We start from the raw sequence: 20428 nt of genomic DNA, 5'->3' as shown, positions 1-20428 counted from the left end.
TTCTAGAAATACATATATCTATCTAATAATGTTTATCATGCATTAAAGTGTACAACCGTGCAGCTCGTAACACTCAGAACTGTAAGTTTCCATATTTCGTACTCTTCGTGTAATAAAACCACCTGTGATCATACGGCAAAAGTGCTATGAAAATCATAAAAATAATACTAGCTATATGAAAAAAATTATGTATATGTGAAATTTTATAATTGTTTTTTGAGCATAAAAAGTTACCGAGTAATTTGGTTCGTAGAATCATAGAATCTTCAAACCTCTTTCAAGATTAGACATAACTGGTTAATGACTTTACCCACCTCAGCCAATCGTGACCATAGGACCTGTGAAGGGCCCGTAATGTTGGTTTGTTTGAAAAAACTTATGCGTGATTTAAATCTGGAAAAATAGATTAATTTCTTACTTAAACCTCTTTTGTAAAAAGTTATCTTTCTGTCTTATCACTGGAACTTTATATTATATACTGTTAAACCTTTTTTTACAATCTTTATTAATATCTTCATAATCAAGACTTGTAGGTTTCATTAAAAAAAATGAAGCGTGGGCTCAGCTTATATGTGTGCCATCTGTTCGGTCTATACGTGACCATGGTGAGGCATTACCGAGCAGTCTCTGGTACTTAGTAAGGATTGCATTATGCAGTTCTGCGGCTTCGCTGAGTACCCATGTTGTGGCAACAAAGCCTTTACTGACGTTTTAAAATCCTACGTTACAAATAATTCAAATAAACATTATATTACAAACCAATTGAACACAGTATATTCGCCCCTTACATAATTTTACTATTGCCAGACCATGTTGTTAAAATTGAATAACTTTCACCGTTCCACCGAATGTATAGTAATGCTATAATTGATTATGATGTAAAAGAAAAGTTCTGTTTCACACCATTCACTAAGTCGCTAGTACGAGGTAATTTCTCAAATAACCTATCACTAGCACACGAGTTCCGACTAACCAAAAGTTGCGGTAAACTCGCCTGGTATAGAGACTCATTACCATTACCAGTCCAACATTTGATGTTTTAAGACTTTCTGCAATTACATATCCATAATTTACCAGTTTGAAGTTAACCTTGAAATTTAATTATCATTTCTTTTGTATGTAAATACAAATAAATACAAAGTGGCATAAGAAATCTCAAAATACTACAGGAAACCGTAACAATAAGACCCGCAGAGCCTGAGAACTTTAATATCATTAGCATAAAATTATTCATGGGAAAACATAGTCGAGGACGACACATGAGGTCTCACGAAAGGTTTTTCTAAATTCCTCTCTTCTAATTGTAGTTTCTAGTTGGTAATTAAAAGGCATGATCTAGATCCAACACAGTTTGAGAATATATTGTCATTGTTAACATAACAGGAACAACTAACAATAGCATTTTATGGGCGGTGGCCGAGAACACGTAACACGAAACGTATAATTTTCCATTTTTTTTCCCGCCGTCAGTTATCCGTAAATTTGATAACTAGGAAGCGCATTATACAAACGTGAGTAACAAATACGATATATTCCGAGAAATATCGATATTGAAAATGAAAGCTGGTTGTTTATGACAGCTGTTGTCTTATTAAGTATTTAAAATTATTTTCAAAGCTGGAGACACTAAAATCACAAAATAACTTTAATGTATATTTCCACATATTTCTTATGAGCTTTAGGAATAAGATGCCAGTTCGGTGGCTAACTGGTTGTCAGACTCCATAACAAAAACAAACAGTGAAAGTGTCGCTTCAGATCGCGTGGCGTCGCGTCCGATCGTCTACAAACAGAGGAAGGTGTTTTTGCATGAAACTATTTTATTGCCTACACTGCATTGTGTAGGCTAATTACCTGGCGACGTTGTTTGATGGATTAGTTCAACGGCTCGGTGGCTGCTACCCCATATCTATGTCTATCTATGGTTTTAGCGATTATTGGAATAATTTTTTGCTTTTTAATCGTTTACGTAAAATACTTTCTAATTACTTTATATTCAGGTTTGTTTTCTTTGTAAATTAGAATTGTCACTTTTGATTTATTGATATAGAATCCATCTACCAGCAGTCACCATCACCAAGCAATGTACTATGGAGCTCTATGATATCACTGATTCGTCATATTGCAATATGATCACAAAGCCTTTACCAAGAATGTTGTGCTTATTGTCTCTTATTGAGAAACGTAACTGTTTTACAAAAACGTTAACCCAAATATATTACAAATCGAGAACAGTGGACGTTATTCGTTCTATACAAATTTATTTCCTTTGTAAATTAAAACTGTGTCAATTGATTTCTATTGAAATACTCTGTTTATCGTACCTAGTAAGCTTGCAATTCAAATTCACGCGTAATATAAATATTTTTGTCGAATCACGTTACCTAGTTGCGCCATATGCCTTTACAAGGTTGACACCAATTTGACACCGCACTTGTGCAAAAAGTCAATAAAGGAACTGAAGTTACGACACTACGGTCACTAATGTAACCAATATCTGACGTACATGTAGAGCACACTGATTACAAGTGTTCTTTACCCTAACTGTGGATTGACATGTCAATTACGTGATGGTGAAGGTAGCTAAGTATTTTACGTAAAATGCGTATCACATAGCACGCTGCCTACAAAAATGTTGTTCACATATCTCATGTAACGGTGATGTTATGCTGATTAGAATGTAAAAAGCACTTTTGGATTGATTTTTTTATTTCTATGCTAATATAAGCAATCGTGTTATTTTAGTCTCATTTGACGCCTCTAACTAGAATATTTATACGATGTTTATCTAATATTTACTTACATGGAAAGATTAGTGAAGTTGAGTGCTATAGAATTAATTACCATATTTATACATACGAAAGAATTTAAAAAGAAATCACATTCACTAACTTCGAATTTAAAGGAGATGTGAATGTACGAAATTTTTGAATAGCTCTTTGATTATTAGTATTTTAAGTTTGTAAGTATAAAAGATATGTTTAAAAAAAGTTTTCTGTCATTCAAAAAGGGAATTTCAATTACTGTCGGGACACTGGCTCGAATAGAATCCGTTTGATATTAAATTACATCACGTGTAGAATAAAAATAGGTAACAAAAAATAACTCACACTGTTAAGGCGGTTGGCGCATAAAACCTTAAATGCTTCTCAGCAGTCAACAATATATCAAAACGAAGTGATGATGAAAGTATATCTTAAAATCTTAACAAAATTACATTACGCTACGATTTTTTAAAAGAATTCGCTTATCTCAAGTTAAGCGTCTTAATCTAAAATGAATTTTAAGAGCGTAGTGTATATGCATATTAATTATGTAAATAATATTTTAATCCTTTGACGTGATAATGATCTATAAAATACTATAATTTGCTTTTTATTGTTTATTTCTTTAATCACGCACATTTTCTGTGAGAGTGAGCTCAGTTGACACCTTACAAGAACTTTATATGACAGCTAATACCAGCTTCACCCCGCGACATGCACGCGTAGGCAGCAGCGGTTGCGGAGGTGGTCGCCTGCGCTTGCAACGGTACATTTGTCGTCCGACACTTGACGTTTTGTTTACAAATTCCATACCTTTCCTTTTCCGTCAAAGCAATGACGGCGGTCCACCTTATTAAGATCGGATGATGGATGTTATCTTGTGCGCATACTAATTTTATTACTCTATTTACTTTGCATACTAGTAGCATTTAATAATCTGATGTACCTCATTTGAATAAACCAATTAAAATTTCGATCCATCTAAATTGTAGCAAGCGATTGGTTGCGTAAACCGTAAAGAAAGCAAAAGTGATAAAATCGTAATAAATTTCGTAGAGAAATCGTCAATGGTGCTATTAACAGCGAATTAGTTCTGATAAAGTTCAATAACACTTTCATATAATGTACAACATTCAATAGACCCATTTATTGCCGGACGTTTCAACGGATTCACGTACTAATTGCTATATTTTTTTCTAGTAAGTAGTTGCATTAATTGTGCTAATTAATACAGCGTTTATTGTACCGCTCGTGATCGTGCGAGGTGCGTAGTCGTGTCTGAATGCACCGCCGAATGCTTAAAGCACGGTCCTCATTATTTGAAACAAAATTAATTAAGTACACACTGGAATTTCTCAGCAGCATTTTTATATAATCTTTGTACTGAGTATGCGCATTACGTTAATTGTGTTCGATACAATAGTAATGGGTTTACTATAAACAGCGTGGCATGTGTAACTTGTAGCAAGATGTGTGGAAATTAAAAATGTGTATTATGATATTCCAGATGCGATCTAAATGTGAAGCGAGTAACGGGGCCGAGTGAGCATGCGCAGCGAGTTGGCCTACCGCGGGCTGTCCCAGCACGTGCAGCTGGAGCGCGCGGCCGACCCGCGCGACCGGTTCACGCTGCACGAGCTCATCGGTGAGGGCACCTACGGTGAAGTCTACTGCGCACGCGATAACAAGTTAGGCAGACGGGTCGCTGTTAAGGTATCTACACATTTCTTGGTCTCACAGTTACTCTAAACCATAAGTTACCAAACTTCTTGGCTCACCGCCTAAGCAAGATAAAAAAAATTTCAACGCAGACCACAAAAAATAATTGAAAATACGTATTTTTTATTATTATACGTATTTATATTAACTTAATACAAAAAATTACAAGGAAAAAGTTTTATATATTTGTAGTGTAGTTTATATACATAATTTAGGTTTTCTTTTTTTCAAATGTGGTAGCACGCCCTGTACAACATCAACGCCTCCCGATTGCTTCCGAGACCCCTCTTCAGCACCCATTTGGGGTGTAGGGACCACTTTGGGAAACTATGCTCTAAACACTACTTACCACTCTACCAGCTACGCAACGTATTCAACTTTTGCTGCGTTCCTGGTAAATTGCTAAAAGACTGTTAGACAGTGGTTTACCAGCAGGCGCGCGACTTGTTCGTCCCGTCACGTAATATAATAAAAAAATACACAAACACATTCCACGCACACCCTACATACTTACTACTTACGAGTAGAATTAAATGTTATGTTTTGTTATAAACAGTTACAGATTTTTTACAATACTGAGTGCTGGGACAAACAAATCGTGTGCCTGGTGGTAATCTTCACGCCTATTTTTAAAACAGTTGCAGTACCACTTCGAGTTTTAAATCGCAAAGATCTGAGGGGCACTGCCACTGCGCCCGTCACCCTGAGACATAACTTGACAAGTCCCATGTGCCTGTAATTTCTCCAGCACCCTTCAAAACCGGAACACATTAATGCTGACACTACTGCTTGGCGGCAGAAATAGGCAAGGCGGCAGTATTACCTTGAACGAACTCTTTTACAAGGAGCTCTACTGCTTCCAAGACTTTTTTATTACATAATAATAATAATAATAATAACACTCACACTCAACATAGCCCCGCACTAGGGAAACCCTGTGTTGCGGGTGCCATGGACACACACATAGACAACCACAAATTACACCCAAACTCACGAGAGAAATAAATGTAGGCCATACAAATATTTCTCCTGGCCCGGGAATCGAACCTGGGACCTCCGGGTGGGAGTCCGGCATGGTACTGTTCGGCCACGGAGGCAGTTAAAAAAATTAAATTATTATAATTTAAAAAAGTTAAGATAAGCACAAGCTTACGAATAAAAAAAACTTCAATGTCTTTTATAATTATAACGCTCATATCTAGAATGCAGATGTAAAAATAAACAATTTGCGTGAAAGAGTTTTGAAAGCTAGGGATTATTGCGATTATGCGGATTATTTGTGTTATTGCGCGAATAAACACACTCATTATTTGTGTGACTCACTTTATGACTAGGCATGGTGAAATCGGACGCGAGAGAAATGTCTCTAGCAAGCCCTAAATCTAAAACATTCTTGTACTCACTCACGTACATAAACGCTTAGAAACATAACTACGTGTAGATTACATAGCACTACAACAGCTACGTAACTTTTAACAATTTCCGTGGATGACAAGATATAATATTTGTAAGATGATTAATTACGATAAATATACAATCACTATATAAAAAACAACAAGTAGATACTTGCAATTTGTGTTCATGTGATCTACGGATTTCATATTAATCAACCTTGTTACCTACACGTATAACTTTAGGTGATATTATTATTTAATGTAGATAAATATAAGTAAAGCTGTTTATTATTATTATATTTATTTTCGATTCTAGCATCTCCCAAGTTGCAAAAGCAAATTTTTAATTTTTAATTTATTAATATTATTTACATAATGCATTATTACGTTTACCAAATTGCAATCTTATGAGGCATACAAGAACGGAGCTGGTCGGCACGGTTACATAATTATGTTAATTTAAAGAATAAAATACTGATGGTATTTGATATTTTAAACGAATTGTATACATAGTGCTATCACAAAATCTCAAATCTTTGTATGGCCTTGACATCAATATGTCAAGGCCGTAAAACAATACCAGGAGCCTCTCTTTTTTAGATTACGAGTAGGTGCTTTGTGTCAATGTAACACGTAATGGAATACAATATTCACATACATTATGTCATTACATTATTATTATTGAATGTTATCTGTCTCGTCTGTTTCAGATTTTAGAAAACATTACAGAGAACATCGAAGAAATAGAAGAGGAGTTTTTAGTTTTTCGGGATTTGTCTGGTCACCCTAATATTCCAGAATTCTTTGGACTTTTTTTGAAACGCGGATTAAGTTCTGATGATGACCAAATATGGTTCGTTATGGAGGTAAGGGGAATATAATTGGGAATTGATATCGCCTATTTTATATATTTGTTGCGTACGTTTTAAGTAAAAAGAAAACAATAATATAAATTGGCATTTTCAGCTATGTACTGGCGGTTCAGTGACGGACCTGTGTGCGGGTATGCGGGCCCGTGGAAGCAGCCTCACCGAGCCGCAGCTCGCGTATGTGCTGCGAGGCACCGTCCGTGCTCTGACTCATCTCCACGCCCACCGGTGCATGCACCGTGACGTCAAAGGACACAATATTCTTCTTACTGAAGATGCTGAGGTGAAACTTGTAGACTTCGGTGTCTCCTCGCACTTGGCTGCCACTGCTGCTAGGAGAAACACTTCTGTAGGAACACCATATTGGATGGCTCCGGAGGTAAATACACTATGACATCTTAGAGCTGTTACACGGGGCGACTTTTAGCGGCGATGCACACGCAACGCAAGCGCGCGACTGCATCGATACAAACGCGCGATTGCGTCGCTTGTCTTGGGATTTTCAGGCCATTGCATCGATACAAACACGCGATTGCATCGATGCAATGGCCTGTAAATAGCAAGTGTAGCGATGCAATAGCGCGTTTGCATCGCCGCTAAAAGTCGCCGTTTGTAACCACTCTTAGATCTAACAAGGGATAGTTTAGATTATTTCTTTGAAACCATTATACTTACAGGTAATAGCATGCGAACAACAGCTAGACCAGTCGTACGATTGCAGATGCGACGTCTGGTCTGTAGGCATCACGGCTATAGAGCTTGCGGAAGGAGAACCTCCACTATCGGGGCTCCATCCCATGAGGGCACTATTTCAAATACCTCGAAACCCTCCTCCGAATCTTTCACATCCAGAACTCTTCTCTCCTCAACTCGTCGATTTTATATCGGAGTGTCTGGTCAAAGATATGAACCAAAGACCTTTTGCACGAGAACTTTTAGAACACCCATTACTACTCGCTGTTAGTAGTTTTGAGGATAAGGTAAGGTATATTTCAGTATTTATTAAATTTATAACAGTCAAAATAAACATATTTATAACAATATATACGTATAACAAACTAAATCGGTTGGTAAATTTAAAACCTTGAGCGCAGCAGTTCCACCCACGTTGATGATGATGAGGTAAATAAAAATTGTACATAGAACAGTTACATATTTCCTATTGAAATAACAAACTGCGTTGTTTATTACTGAATCATAATTGTATAGGCACATTTATTTAAATTTGCTCTGCTTTTGATTGAATACCATTACCTCCCTTTAGATACGTAAAGAACTCCAAGCCGAAATTAAACGACAAAGAGCTGAAGGCAGGAGCTGTCGTGCACCAGAGGCGACAACAAAAAGAGGCAAACTCAAATCACATAGAAAAGCACGCCCCGAAAAAATGTATACAGACGATCTAGCTTCGCTAGAAGTTCTTACTGAAGATGCCATCGTCGAACAACTTCAAAAAAGATACACTGAAAATCAAATTTATACTTATATTGGCGACATTCTAGTTGCGGTCAATCCTTTTACTGATATTGGAATTTATACGACCAAGGTAAAACTTCAACCTCGCGTTAGCGTTGCCTATTGTGTAATGCATTGTAATTTTTTATAAATGTTACAAAAAGTGAATTTTTCTAGGCTCAACAGATATACCAAGGCCGGTGTCGTTCAGATAATCCTCCTCATATTTACGCTGTAGCCGACGCTGCTCATCAAGCCCTTATGCATCAAAAGGTTCACCAAGCTATAGTCATTTCTGGAGAAAGTGGAGCTGGGAAAACTGAATCTGCCAACTTATTACTAAAACAGCTTGTGTTTTTATCTAAGGTGCGTAGATTGTTTTACAGTGTGCCTTTGTATAAAGTGCAACAAGACATTACCGTAGCAAGCATACAAAATATTCAATCAAATGATAACTTTACAGGCGCAAAATAAGAACTTGGAAGAGAGAATCCTTCAAGTGAACCCGATTATGGAGGCTTTTGGGAACGCTAGAACGGGCATAAACGCCAATAGCTCTCGATTTGGCAAATATTTGGATTTGTCTATGATGAGGGTTGGGCGCATATCGGCGGCTCGAATATCAGTTTACCTACTCGAGCAATCACGAGTAATTCACCAAGCTCTGTAAGTTTAACAAACAAAGATAATCATAACGTTTTTACTAAAAGATTTTATACCTAAAACTTGTGATTTATTTACGTTTTAGTGGCGAAAGTAATTTTCACGTGTTCTATTACCTCTATGACGGATTAGAAAGTGAAGGTCAGTGGAGGAAATTCTACTTGAACGAACAACTGAAATCCAGGCACAGATACTTGCAACCTCTATCAGTTGCTCATAGAGAACATAACGTGCATCGATGGCGACAATTGAATCAAGCTTTTAAGGTACACATTCTATTCAATTGAATAATAATCATAATGAGTGTAGAGTAATTTACGAACTTTATTGATGTAGGTGGTAGGATTCCAAGAAGAGGAGGTACAAATAATATACAAAATGCTAGCTGCCATTCTACACCTCGGAGATATTGAATTTGGAGAGGCCGCTGGTGAAGATAATACTGACAACAGAGCTACTATCATTGATACTGCCCCTTTGCACAGAGGTGAGTTCATTTTATGTAAAGACATTTATGAAACAACACATAAAGCACAATTTAAACAATGAGTAAACAAACAATTTGGGCCTGACGTTGGAATAATTGATTTTTTTTATCAGCGTCCTGCCTCTTGGGTGTTGAAACATCTGATCTTCGAGAATGTTTGACAAGCAGTAGCGTAGTTGCCAGAGGAGAAACTATAGCTCGTTACAGTTCCCCTACTGAAGCAGCAGTTGCTAGGGACGCGACCGCTCGTGGATTGTACGCAAGAGCATTCGATAGAATTGTTGAGAGAATCAACGCGTTGCTCTGTCAGAACAGACCACATGGGTTAGTAACAATACAAAAATAGCATTTATCACAATTGTTAGAAATTAAAAATATTAATAAAATCTTTCAGAAACGACCCACTCTCGGTTGGAATACTCGACATTTTCGGGTTCGAAAACTTTACTAGAAATTCTTTTGAACAACTCTGCATCAACATTGCAAACGAGCAAATTCAGTATTACTTTAATCAGCATATTTTCACATGGGAGCAGCAAGAATATATGGCCGAAGGAGTGCCAGTTGATCTCGTTGAATTTTCCGACAATCGACCAATTTTAGATATGCTGCTATCCAGACCAATAGGTTTATTAGCCTTATTAGATGAAGAAAGCCGCTTCCCTAGAGCAACCGACAGAAGTCTCATTGGTAAGTTAAGTTAAAATAGAACAAAAGAAAATTATTTTATTTATGGGCTACTTTCTTATTTTAATTATTCATTGACCCACTTGGTACAAACCTAAACAAGTGCATTTATGTGTACCGGTCGTTTTCACAGAAAAATTTCACAACAACATCAAGAGCAAGTATTATGTCCGACCAAAATCTGATGCAATTTGTTTTGCAATCCATCATTTCGCGGGTCGCGTGGTATACCAAGCTGATGGATTCCTAGAGAAAAACAGGAATTTCTTGCCTCCTGAAGTGGTCCAATTAATGAGGCAAAGTCAGTACGATATTATTAGATTCCTCTTTCAATGTCCCATCACGAAGACGGGCAACTTATACTCACCGCTGCAAGGAGATATCGATTCCAGGAGCTTGGATAGTCCTAATTCTGGAGATACTAGGGTAAACATTATTCTTGTATTCTAATCTTGTACCATACCGTGTACTCAAAAATTCATAAAACAATATTCCTCTTCATAATCACACTAAATACTGATAAGTAATTAATTAGCTCGATATTATTAACACTTGTAAATTTTACTTCTAGGATCGATTCAACAGCCGTGGATTGGCGTCTCAATCCCGAGCCCAGCAGACCGTATCAACATACTTCCGCTATTCTCTCATGGAACTGCTTCAGAAAATGGTTAGCGGCACACCGCAGTTTGTTAGATGTTTGAAACCAAATGATTCGAGGTCGCCCAAACATTTTGATTCGTCAAAAATTTTAAGGCAGCTTCGGTACACAGGAGTACTAGAAACAATTAGGATACGACAGAATGGATTCTCACATCGACTGACATTTGAAGAGTTCTTGAAAAGGTACTTCTTTCATACATATTATGTACTTTACACTTAGCTTTTCAGTTCCCTCGTCTGTTACTTAGCAACAATTCAACATTCAAAACTTTTTACAGATACAGTTTCCTTGCGTTCAGCTACGATGAAGTCGTGAAGCCAGTCCGAGATACGTGCCGTCTCTTGCTGTTGAGACTCAAAATGGATGGATGGGCGCTCGGAAAGTCGAAAGTGTTTTTGAAATATTACCACATTGAAATGCTAGCAAGAGTCTACGAAGAACAGGTACCTTCTTCGTAAATTTGTAATCTCCACCAAAATGATATAGCGATAACATAATATGTCATCCATCAATATAGTTAGCTGAGAAACGAAGGAAGTGTCTAGATACATTGTTCTTTAGACAGTTATCAGTTCTGAATTGTTGTAGATAAGAAAAGTGGTGCTGGTGCAAGCGTGCGCGCGACGGTGGCTGGCACGCGTGTACGTGCAGCGGCTGCGCGCGCAGATGGCTATTTCGGTGCTGACGCTGCAGCGACACGTGCGTGGCTGGCTTACTCGCAAGAAGCTGCAAGAACGCCAGAGACAGCTGGCCCGGGAGTTCCAGAGAGAGCAAATGGAACACGAAGCTAGGAAACATCAAAAACCAGGTGACTTTTATTTTCTACACGACATATTCCTACATAATATGCGAACTGCTACCATGCACAATATTAGCGCCATAGTTTAGTTTTTATTTGATAAGTCCAGGCGTATTATATCTATTCCAACAAAAATTTTTTTATGATACTAAGTGACGGAACGACCAAGTCGTGCGCCTGGTGGTAAACGACACGCCTGTCCATAGCAGTTGCAATGCCACTCAGAGCTTAACATCACAAAGACTTAAAGGGCACTGCCACAGCGCCCGGCACCCTGAGACATAACATGACAAATTCTATGTGCCTGTAACGTCGCCAGCACCCTTACTCTTCAAAGCTCATGGGAGCTTTGAAGCTTTTATTCGTTCCGCCAAACGGTAACATTACCGTTTGGCAGCAGGAATAGGTAAAGTTCCAGTACTTCCATGGACGAACTCTTACTGCTGGTAAATAAATAAAAATATTAAATAGAGATAAGTAAGAATACAATCCGATAGGAAAGATAAATAATTCACAGAAAACAATACAGTTTTCTGTGAATTATTTTGTAAATATATGAATTAAAGAAACGCTTAATCATTCCAGGAGTGCCGAACATAAATAAAGCAATGATGAAGGCGAAGGTACTCGGGCGGATGACGTCACAGGATGACAATAACGACAAAACCAACTCTAGCAATAAGGAAAACATCCACTCCAACAAAGCTGCTGTCATCATACAGAGCCGTGAGTAATAAAGTCCACAGTACTCAAATTATATACATGGTTCAGTGCGTTAAAATAGAAACACTTTTGGAATATTTTCTGACTCTACTTATCATAATCAAACAAGTTTTAAAATGATCCTTTTGATCGTTCATGAAAAACCTATGTGATTTTAAGAGTTTTAGTTATATCTAACTAAAACTCTTAAAATCTTTGGTTATCACCAAAGACCGCTGGTTCCGCAATAAATTTGTGATTTTGACAGCCAATATTTTTGGGTCGTCAAAAGCCCGCACTCTTTAGTCTAAGAATGGCTACGTCTATAGCGAATGAAACATGACCCATACTGAATGCAGATTTCCGCGGGTATACAGCGCGCCGCAAGTGGGCTAAGGGACGAGCACCCCCGCCGCCGGAGCACCCGGCTCCTCCCACTCCTCACCAGCTTATTCAACAATACTCCGCGCAGGAACGAGCCGCGCAGCTGCATACCTTCGCAGACCAGGTATATGCTGACAAAGCCACTATTACCACACCACATCATCTTAAAAGGGTCCACTTTGTGAGTCACAAACCTTAATAAACTAATTTGACAAGGGAAAAATGTTCTCTTTTACTCTCTTTTAGCTTAAAACACACAACAATATTTTTAGAAATGCCGAATTAGTTGCCGTCGCATTAAAAATATACTGTTCAAAGCAAAGATGCCACAAATATTCTTCATCCACTACTATTCGGTATTCGCCCTATTCGGCCACTGCCTAAAGTATTCGGCCAAATACTGCGTACTATATGGCTGAATACCGAATCGTGAAAAACAACGTTTGTGATTTTTAGGATGCTTCGATGCTGTCTTGCGTTTGTTGACCTGTCACACGCTATATGCACAAATCGAACGTTGAACATTTGACAAATAGGCCGAGAGCGTGATCGAATATTCGGTATTCGATCAAATTACTATTCGTAACGTCTCTAGTTAAAACCTTTCTAAAATTGGCAAATTAGAACTTATCTCATGGCTGTTGAACTTATCGCATGGTTTTTTTCCCGAGGTTTTGGAAAGATCTTACTTGATCGAACTTGGAGGAAAATTTACCTAAATTTCAAGTAATACACATACAATTGAAAATACTTCCCTCTGAAATCCGGAATGATGAAAAATAAAACGCAAGCAATTAATACAAATTAATATATTTTTGCTAACAACTTTTCTTCTAAATACGCTACCGTAGTGGAGTAATTATGTGTAGTTACGTGTTAAAAACATAGAACAAAATACATTACAATAATACTGAGATTTCAGAGAAAGGTATCATTCACTCTGTGTGTCATAACTTCCTTTAAGTTTATCTTCAGTAATATTAATATCATGATCATGACAAATTACTCATAAGGAAAATATAATAAAATTCAGCAACATTTAGTATGTCTTCGCTAAATTGTTGAGCCATAAGAAAAAAAGTCTTACAAGAAACGAACGCCAAGACAATGGAAGAACGCGTTAGTCACAATTTTACACGAAAAAGGGGATATTGACAAATTGAGTAACTACCACACTATTACTTTATTGTCCCAAATTTACAAACTTTTTTCAAAATTAATAACAAATCGCTTAACTCCGTTGATGAATGTCAGCCTATCGAACAAGCCGACTTTCGAATTGGCTTCTCCACCATAGACCACATCCACACGGTGAAGCAGTTGATGAAGAAGTGTCACGAGTACAACTGACCCCTTCCCATGGCCTTCGTTGAATCTGAAAAAGCTTTCGACAGTGTTGAACATTAAGCCGTGTTCCACGCTCTCGTATAGATGTACTTCGGGAGTTGTACTCATCTGCAACTCTATGTTCGAATGCATGAACTAAACAACCCTATACCTGTATCAAAAGGGGAGTACGGCAGGGTGAAATCACTTCGCCAAAACTTTTTACTGCTGTCCTAGAAGACGTAGTAAAAACACTTTATTGGACAAAATGTGGCGTTAACATCAATGGAGTGTTGCTGGTCCACTTACGGTTTGCAGACGACCTAGTACTCTTCACTGAAAACTTTAACGATCTCCAGCGTATGCTGCCACAACTGTATGATGCTTCTATGTGGGTGGGCCTCAAGATGAATATATCTAAGACTAAGGTTATGGCAACCATCTCCAACGTCACAAATCCAAGTGTAACAGTTGGAAGTGAGATGTTCAGGAGTGTGATTGAGTCGCACAGAAGCTTGGAGGCCATAGGATTAGGAAGCTATAGGAGGATTTTCTTCATATACAACCTGACTTCACCCACCATTAGCTGAAGTCAGGCTGTATATGAAGAAAAAACTGTCATAAACTAAGAAATAATTTCAATAAAAATGTAATCCCTAAAACACATAATTATGTATGTCCCAACCGCAGCGTAGCCCACAGTCGTTGATTTGTTCATGTTTGTAACATTTTTAACACGCCACGCCACCGGCCGACCACCGCTGCTACCGCAGTATAGCGGTTGCCAGCCCATGCTTAGCCTGTTGATTTAATTTTATACATCATAGTATGTTAACCTAACAAGACCAAACAGAGCAGAATCTGTTTGCAATAAATATATCCGTATGCTTAAAAATTTTTGACGATGACTATAACAAATTATATCGTACAAAATTGAGCTAGGTTACCACTTACACAATGTTCAACGACAACATTATAGCTTTATACTATGTTCAGGCAATATTCAGAGCAATGGTATTTTATTCTCTATTAGTTATCTGTAAATAGCCAAAAATAATTAATATTCAAAAATAAGTTTGTTGTGTATGTGTTTGTTTAAATAAATACTCGTATGTGATGTATAAAAAATATTTATCATCCTTAGTAATCATTTAGTAACAATTTGTCTTAAAATTAATTTAGTAAGTAATTTATTTAAAAGGAACAAGGAGGGCACAATATAACCATTCCGAAACTGTTAGTTCCGGATATATATCTACATATATACTCCCATGAGTATTTCCATCAAAATTTTAGGATAAGACCGTCACGCTTGTCTACAATCATCGATGCTGGTTGCAGTAAACATGTCCAACGTGTTGCAGAAACTATATTCTTAACAAAGCCCTGAAAACGTATAAAATCATTAACATTCCTTTCACTGTTCACTGCAGGTACACGATAAGAACCAAGAAGTGCACAAGAACCTACGCCGCAATAAGCCAGGCATCGAGCTGTCGAAAGTACAACGGCCGCCGGCTGAGTACCGGTCCCCGCCTGGGTTCACGCTGGTTCCCGCCATCGTCAGGGGACAGCCGTCACAGGTCGAACAGGATGCTAGCAGGCTCTCCAGGTACACATTATATTGTATTGTACTCAATCAAACAAAAAATTGTAGCTCTGTTAGTAAGAATGGGAGCCACATTGAGGCAACAGACACTGGATCGAGTCCAATCGGATCGAAAGAATTTTTCTTTGTATTTGTTCTATGTTTGTATAAATAATAATAACAAAGTACTTTCACAAAAAATAGTTGAATATAAGGGCAGTATAACTATGTACAAACAAATAAAAATAAATATAAAAATGCTTATCCAAAGTGTACCATCTACCAAGTGGTACCCCTTCTTGAAAATAGACTGAAAATTACGAAAAACTGAAGTACCTATGATGGAAATTTTCGACAATTTTGAATACTAAATTTGATCCATTTACCTGTATACAACTAAGACTACTTAAAAATGTTCATAGATTACAATAAGTTAATGGACGTACTTAATCGCATTACGTGAAGACCATTAATTATCAGCATCGAACTGGAGTAAACGTTTAATTAAAGATTGTTTACACGGGAGAAATAAGAATGCGTAGCACGCTACTATCGAAACTTGTGTTAAACTTACTGTCCTTCCAACTTTCATCATATTTCATAAGTATATTATTATGCGAGTTATACGTATATATATGTACGTGTATTATGTTATATGTAGGTATGTATTATTCCCTCTAATTTATTTATGTACCTTATTTCTTCACACGCTTTCTATGAACAACAGCCCATCACCCGAGTTTCTCGAGAGCCCTGCGAGGCCTTGGGACGAACCTTTGCTGTCTAAAGAATTCGAAACTCCAAGGATTGTTAGGTATTAAATATTAACATCGTGAACATATCCATTTAGATATTCTATGTTATTGTACAGAGATTTTAGAGTAACCATCGACAAATTATGCTAGATCATCTTAGAGAGTGTCATGTATTCACCAATTTTAAAGTTGTTACATTTTCATACTGCTTATACACACAAGTACGTAATAATACCTCTTGCTATGATCCTGGCGTTATTCTTTGGGTTCCTTTATTTATAATACGTAATGGGAGGAACTTTTATAAAGGTAGTAACTTCAACATCACAAAACCAAATAAAAATGGACATAATCACAAATCTCTAACCAGGTACAACAGGAACAGCAACAACGAGTCGGACCGCCACCTCCAGACCAATCAGAACTGGCAGAACCTGCCCTGCAGCCGGCAGTGTGGAGGCCTTGTCAGGTACCACATTCATAATGACTATACCAACTTCTGGCCTTGATTCTAATCTTTGACATTTCTGATGCACGCTTTATCGTTTGGATAACAGAAAACATGGGTATGAATATTTTAAATTGTCACTTGTAGAGTAGCCAGTATAATGTTGTGACACCAGTACACTTGTGGTACTGCAGCTGTTATGGACAGACGTGTCGCTTAACATCAGGCGCACGACTTGCTCGTCCCGTCACTTAATTTTTATTTAAAAAACCTTTAAAGGAAGAAATATAACAGTAGTGAACAGAGACTATGAAGACATCTAGACGTAACACGTACAATTCGTGGAACATGCCTCTGAAACAAAATAGATAATCGAGTTTTTATAGGTTTTCGCGATTGTTACACATAGAAAATGAAACAATTTTTTGGATTTAAATGGCATGTATTTGTTTTTTGCATCTGAAACACGTCAGCAGTGAACATGAGACCTTTAGAGGGGCCGATGCGTTAGTTTGTTTAAGAAAATAAATATACGCCATTTGAAATCCGAAATTATTTTTCAAAAATAGACAGCGTTAAAAAAATGTTATTGACTCTACTGATCTACTTTATTTCAATTTACAGTAACAAAATCCATGAATTGGTTCGACAAGCCCAAAAAGAACCACGTCCTCGCCTCGTGTATAGCCCTGCTTACGACCCGGAATCAGATCTACGCAAGATTCTTAGAAACTCTCCAGAAATTCTCGCCACTCCAGTATTTAGCTCGGACGACGACTACACGGAAGGTCCTTTCAGATTTAAACAACTTTTAAGACCAACTTTAGGACCTACAGAAAGTCTTCGAAAGAGAAAAGTAAGAAACACCTCAGGCCAAAGCCCGTGGATGTCTGATAGTTCTCAAGACAGCATGAGTTCGAAACAACCTTTATATAATAAACGGCGACCCCAGATTAGTATGGGTGTTTATTATAACTAGCCTTTTGCGTAGTATTAGTAAGAAATCCGTCCAAAGTGCTAAGTGCTAGCTATGCACATAATTGTAAGTGTACCTTTGAATTTATTTCTACTACTAGTTCTAATCATAAATAAAAAAATACAATTAAAAATATTTGTTAACCACCTACATACTCGTACACCAAACTCCTCAAATCTAAATGCAAGGAAGAGGAATAGCACTTAAATTTTAAAGTTTAGAAATTTTAATCTTATCTAAGAATAGTTTATTGGATTGTGTTATAAATAAAGCCAACAGGTAGGAATCCGTTCCCCTTTCCGAATCGATATCAATGTCGCGGTAAATTTAGACTCATGCTAGCACAGTTCTCTTGGAAATGCGCATCTACGAACGATGTTTATTTCTCAATTTTCTTAATTTATTTACTTATAAACTTAGCATTAAGAAACTATATTTTTATTGAAAATTTATGCTATATTTACCACCTTATAATTGTTTAAGTTAAGAGGAACTACCAAAGTCTTATTCTTAAATCCTAGGTTCAACATTCAGAAACAATTGTAGTTTCTTATATTTTTAAGAATTTAGCCATGATTGTTCCATTGTACTAAGCCAACCGATTTTTGTCTTATTTTGTGTTCCGCCCTTTTATTATCAATAGTAGATCTCAATGCGAAATTATATTTTGAATTTTGCCATTATTAATGATCAGATTCGAGTAAAACATTACGGAATATCGATTGTAAATCATTGACAATCTTTGTGATAATGTGCCAATGATTATTCGTAAGTTGATTATTAGTTTTATTATATGTTTGTTGTGTGGATGGTTGTAATTGAAATAAATGTTGATTGCATTGATGTGGTTTAACTTATTGACAATTATATACCTCCAAAATCAATTTGACATGTGTACTCCCATATAAAAATCTGTGTACTCCCATATAAAAGACATTAACTGCATCTCTTTGGCTTTTTTCATAATTAATCATCACTTCCAAACTTCACCAGTTGCACTAATAACCTGCACTGAAAATTCCTTGACATAAGATTATATTTGGTAAGTAACAGAGTTATTTACGTAAAAGCAAGTTTTATAATCTCGTGAGTATACACGCAACGACGATGTGTTTACGTTGGGAGGGCTGGGGCAGGGTGTGCGGGGGCCACGGTTCCACGTGACGACACTGAAGGAGCCAATGGTGGCACGGTGGCGGAATGCGCGCGCAGCCGCGCAGTCGCGCCCGCGCCAGCCATGGCGGCCGCTGCTGGCCAGCCGCACGTAGACTTTTCCCAAATAAAAACGCGCTCCATCGAGAGAACGCTACTTCCGCTCATCAAGCAGGTATGCTTTGTGTGCATGCTATCCCTTCTGTTTATACGCACCCACGTTATCCAGATTGTTGTACTATTTCACGCTCGAGAGACGAGTCCGGCGCTACGAGTTGACAGTCGTTGCTGACGTCGGTGCTTTAAAACTGACTATAAACTCGGCTTTTATGTGCCATCTAAAATTGTCTGGTATTTTGAGAACATTACCTCTTTTAATCGTCGGTGCCACGTCTTCGAGCCCGTATTTCACGTCATATGACGTTTACTGTTAAAATTTCCCGCCCACGTCGGCTATCTGTTGCACAAGTCCGCGCCGCCGCAGACCCGCCAACTCTGAAGGCGCCAATTTCGAAAGGACTTTGCTTTGGTATTACCAAACTTGCGATTCATCTAATCGAAACTACTTTGTCGTTGTATTCAATCGCCTTAGGAGCACTTGATACTGGACGTGTCCTAAAGGTGAGCGGAAAAAGTTTTTTAGAGGTTATCGTTAAGTGCGAGGGTTGTTAAGCCACGTGGAGAAGTCGAGGGGTGGTGTGACGTGGGGCGGGCGGGTAGGCCCGGATCGATGCGCGGAGGGCCGCGGACCGGCAGTGCCGCGGCGGACGCGGGCAGAGCGGCGCGGCGCCGCAGTGTCCCTCAAGCGCCACGGAGCACGTGCGCGCGCCCGCCGACTGCGCGCCGCCGCCGAGCGCGCGCCCACCGCTCACGCGTCACGCGCGCCCTCCTACGACATGGACGCGCTCTCCGATGACGATGAGTTCGCGCGCCAGGAGGCCCAGGTACGTCACTGGTTGTGTCGAAAACTTAGAAGCACATCGTCGAAGTTTGCAGCTAGCGCGATCACGACTATAAGGCTTCGAGGACGCGCAACAAGTAGTCACGGGTGGTGAAGAAGCTCGCGTGCAAGAGTGACCTTGACGCAACTCGCGGCGCGCGGTCTCGCTCGGTTTCCCGGCCGGAGCCACCCGCCCGCCGTCGACAACGACGTCTCAAGCTACTCTGATACATCAAATGGTCTTATTCTACAGAATTAGTTCGCATGCCCTAGAAAGTTTTAAAATATAAATTGTATGTAAAACAGTGATTTTTATGATGCTAAATGTAGTACTTAACGGTCTTTTCTTTAATTTTAATACGAAATCATCTCCTAAAAAATCTAAAGTTTTACGTTAGTTTCTCGAGGTAATAAAAAAATCTGTCTTACTTGTAGTGCGTACGAATATAGAAAACTTTTATTAGTGAAATCAATAATACTACTCAGTGCCACTGAAAGTACAACTTAAAAATATGTTGAAAAATACACGCAAGTCGGACTTGTGCAAATGATGCTCTTTTACATTGTATTAAACTTTTCATTTATCTATATTTATAACAACACACGTGATTGAGCCTTATATCAAATTACAGTTTCATTGTTAAACTGTTTCTGA

The 20428-nt window shown here is 38.1% G+C and overlaps 2 protein-coding genes across 6 annotated transcripts in view; both read left to right on the top strand.

Moving 5' to 3' along the window:
• The window catches only part of LOC113230231 (myosin-IIIb-like), a 35716-nt gene extending 16912 nt beyond the window's left edge, over positions 1 to 18804 (top strand). The window contains exons 2-23 of one of the 5 annotated variants that reach the window (XM_026464061.1): positions 4273 to 4478; positions 6589 to 6744; positions 6845 to 7126; positions 7425 to 7727; positions 8012 to 8293; positions 8380 to 8568; positions 8666 to 8868; positions 8951 to 9131; positions 9202 to 9352; positions 9466 to 9676; positions 9747 to 10042; positions 10173 to 10465; positions 10611 to 10885; positions 10981 to 11146; positions 11292 to 11511; positions 12088 to 12228; positions 12564 to 12712; positions 15348 to 15526; positions 16230 to 16316; positions 16628 to 16726; positions 16815 to 16823; positions 17330 to 18804. In XM_026464061.1, coding sequence (XP_026319846.1) covers positions 4314 to 4478; positions 6589 to 6744; positions 6845 to 7126; positions 7425 to 7727; positions 8012 to 8293; positions 8380 to 8568; positions 8666 to 8868; positions 8951 to 9131; positions 9202 to 9352; positions 9466 to 9676; positions 9747 to 10042; positions 10173 to 10465; positions 10611 to 10885; positions 10981 to 11146; positions 11292 to 11511; positions 12088 to 12228; positions 12564 to 12712; positions 15348 to 15526; positions 16230 to 16316; positions 16628 to 16726; positions 16815 to 16823; positions 17330 to 17684 — 4392 coding nt within the window. In that variant the 5' untranslated portion in view covers positions 4273 to 4313 and the 3' untranslated portion in view covers positions 17685 to 18804. Of the gene's footprint in view, positions 1 to 4272; positions 4479 to 6588; positions 6745 to 6844; positions 7127 to 7424; positions 7728 to 8011; positions 8294 to 8379; positions 8569 to 8665; positions 8869 to 8950; positions 9132 to 9201; positions 9353 to 9465; positions 9677 to 9746; positions 10043 to 10172; positions 10466 to 10610; positions 10886 to 10980; positions 11147 to 11291; positions 11512 to 12087; positions 12229 to 12563; positions 12713 to 15347; positions 15527 to 16229; positions 16317 to 16627; positions 16727 to 16814; positions 16824 to 17329 lie in introns of those variants that run through there. The other 4 variants (XM_026464065.1, XM_026464063.1, XM_026464062.1 and 1 more) reach the window with 4 other exon arrangements.
• Positions 18805 to 18918: 114 nt separating this feature from the next.
• Positions 18919 to 20428, top strand: part of LOC113229998 (alpha-catulin) — a 75865-nt gene continuing 74355 nt past the window's right edge. Inside the window, 4 exon segments of the mRNA XM_026463714.1 lie at positions 18919 to 19008; positions 19520 to 19636; positions 19639 to 19718; positions 19720 to 19777. Coding sequence (XP_026319499.1) covers positions 18919 to 19008; positions 19520 to 19636; positions 19639 to 19718; positions 19720 to 19777 — 345 coding nt within the window.

Source organism: Hyposmocoma kahamanoa, unplaced genomic scaffold (assembly GCF_003589595.1).
Source record: "Hyposmocoma kahamanoa isolate Upper Pololo Valley unplaced genomic scaffold, ASM358959v1 63, whole genome shotgun sequence".
NCBI classification, from domain to species: Eukaryota; Metazoa; Arthropoda; class Insecta; order Lepidoptera; family Cosmopterigidae; genus Hyposmocoma; species Hyposmocoma kahamanoa.
The sequence above is the reverse complement of the archived record's forward strand: the minus strand, read 5'-3'. Positions and strand labels throughout refer to the sequence as shown.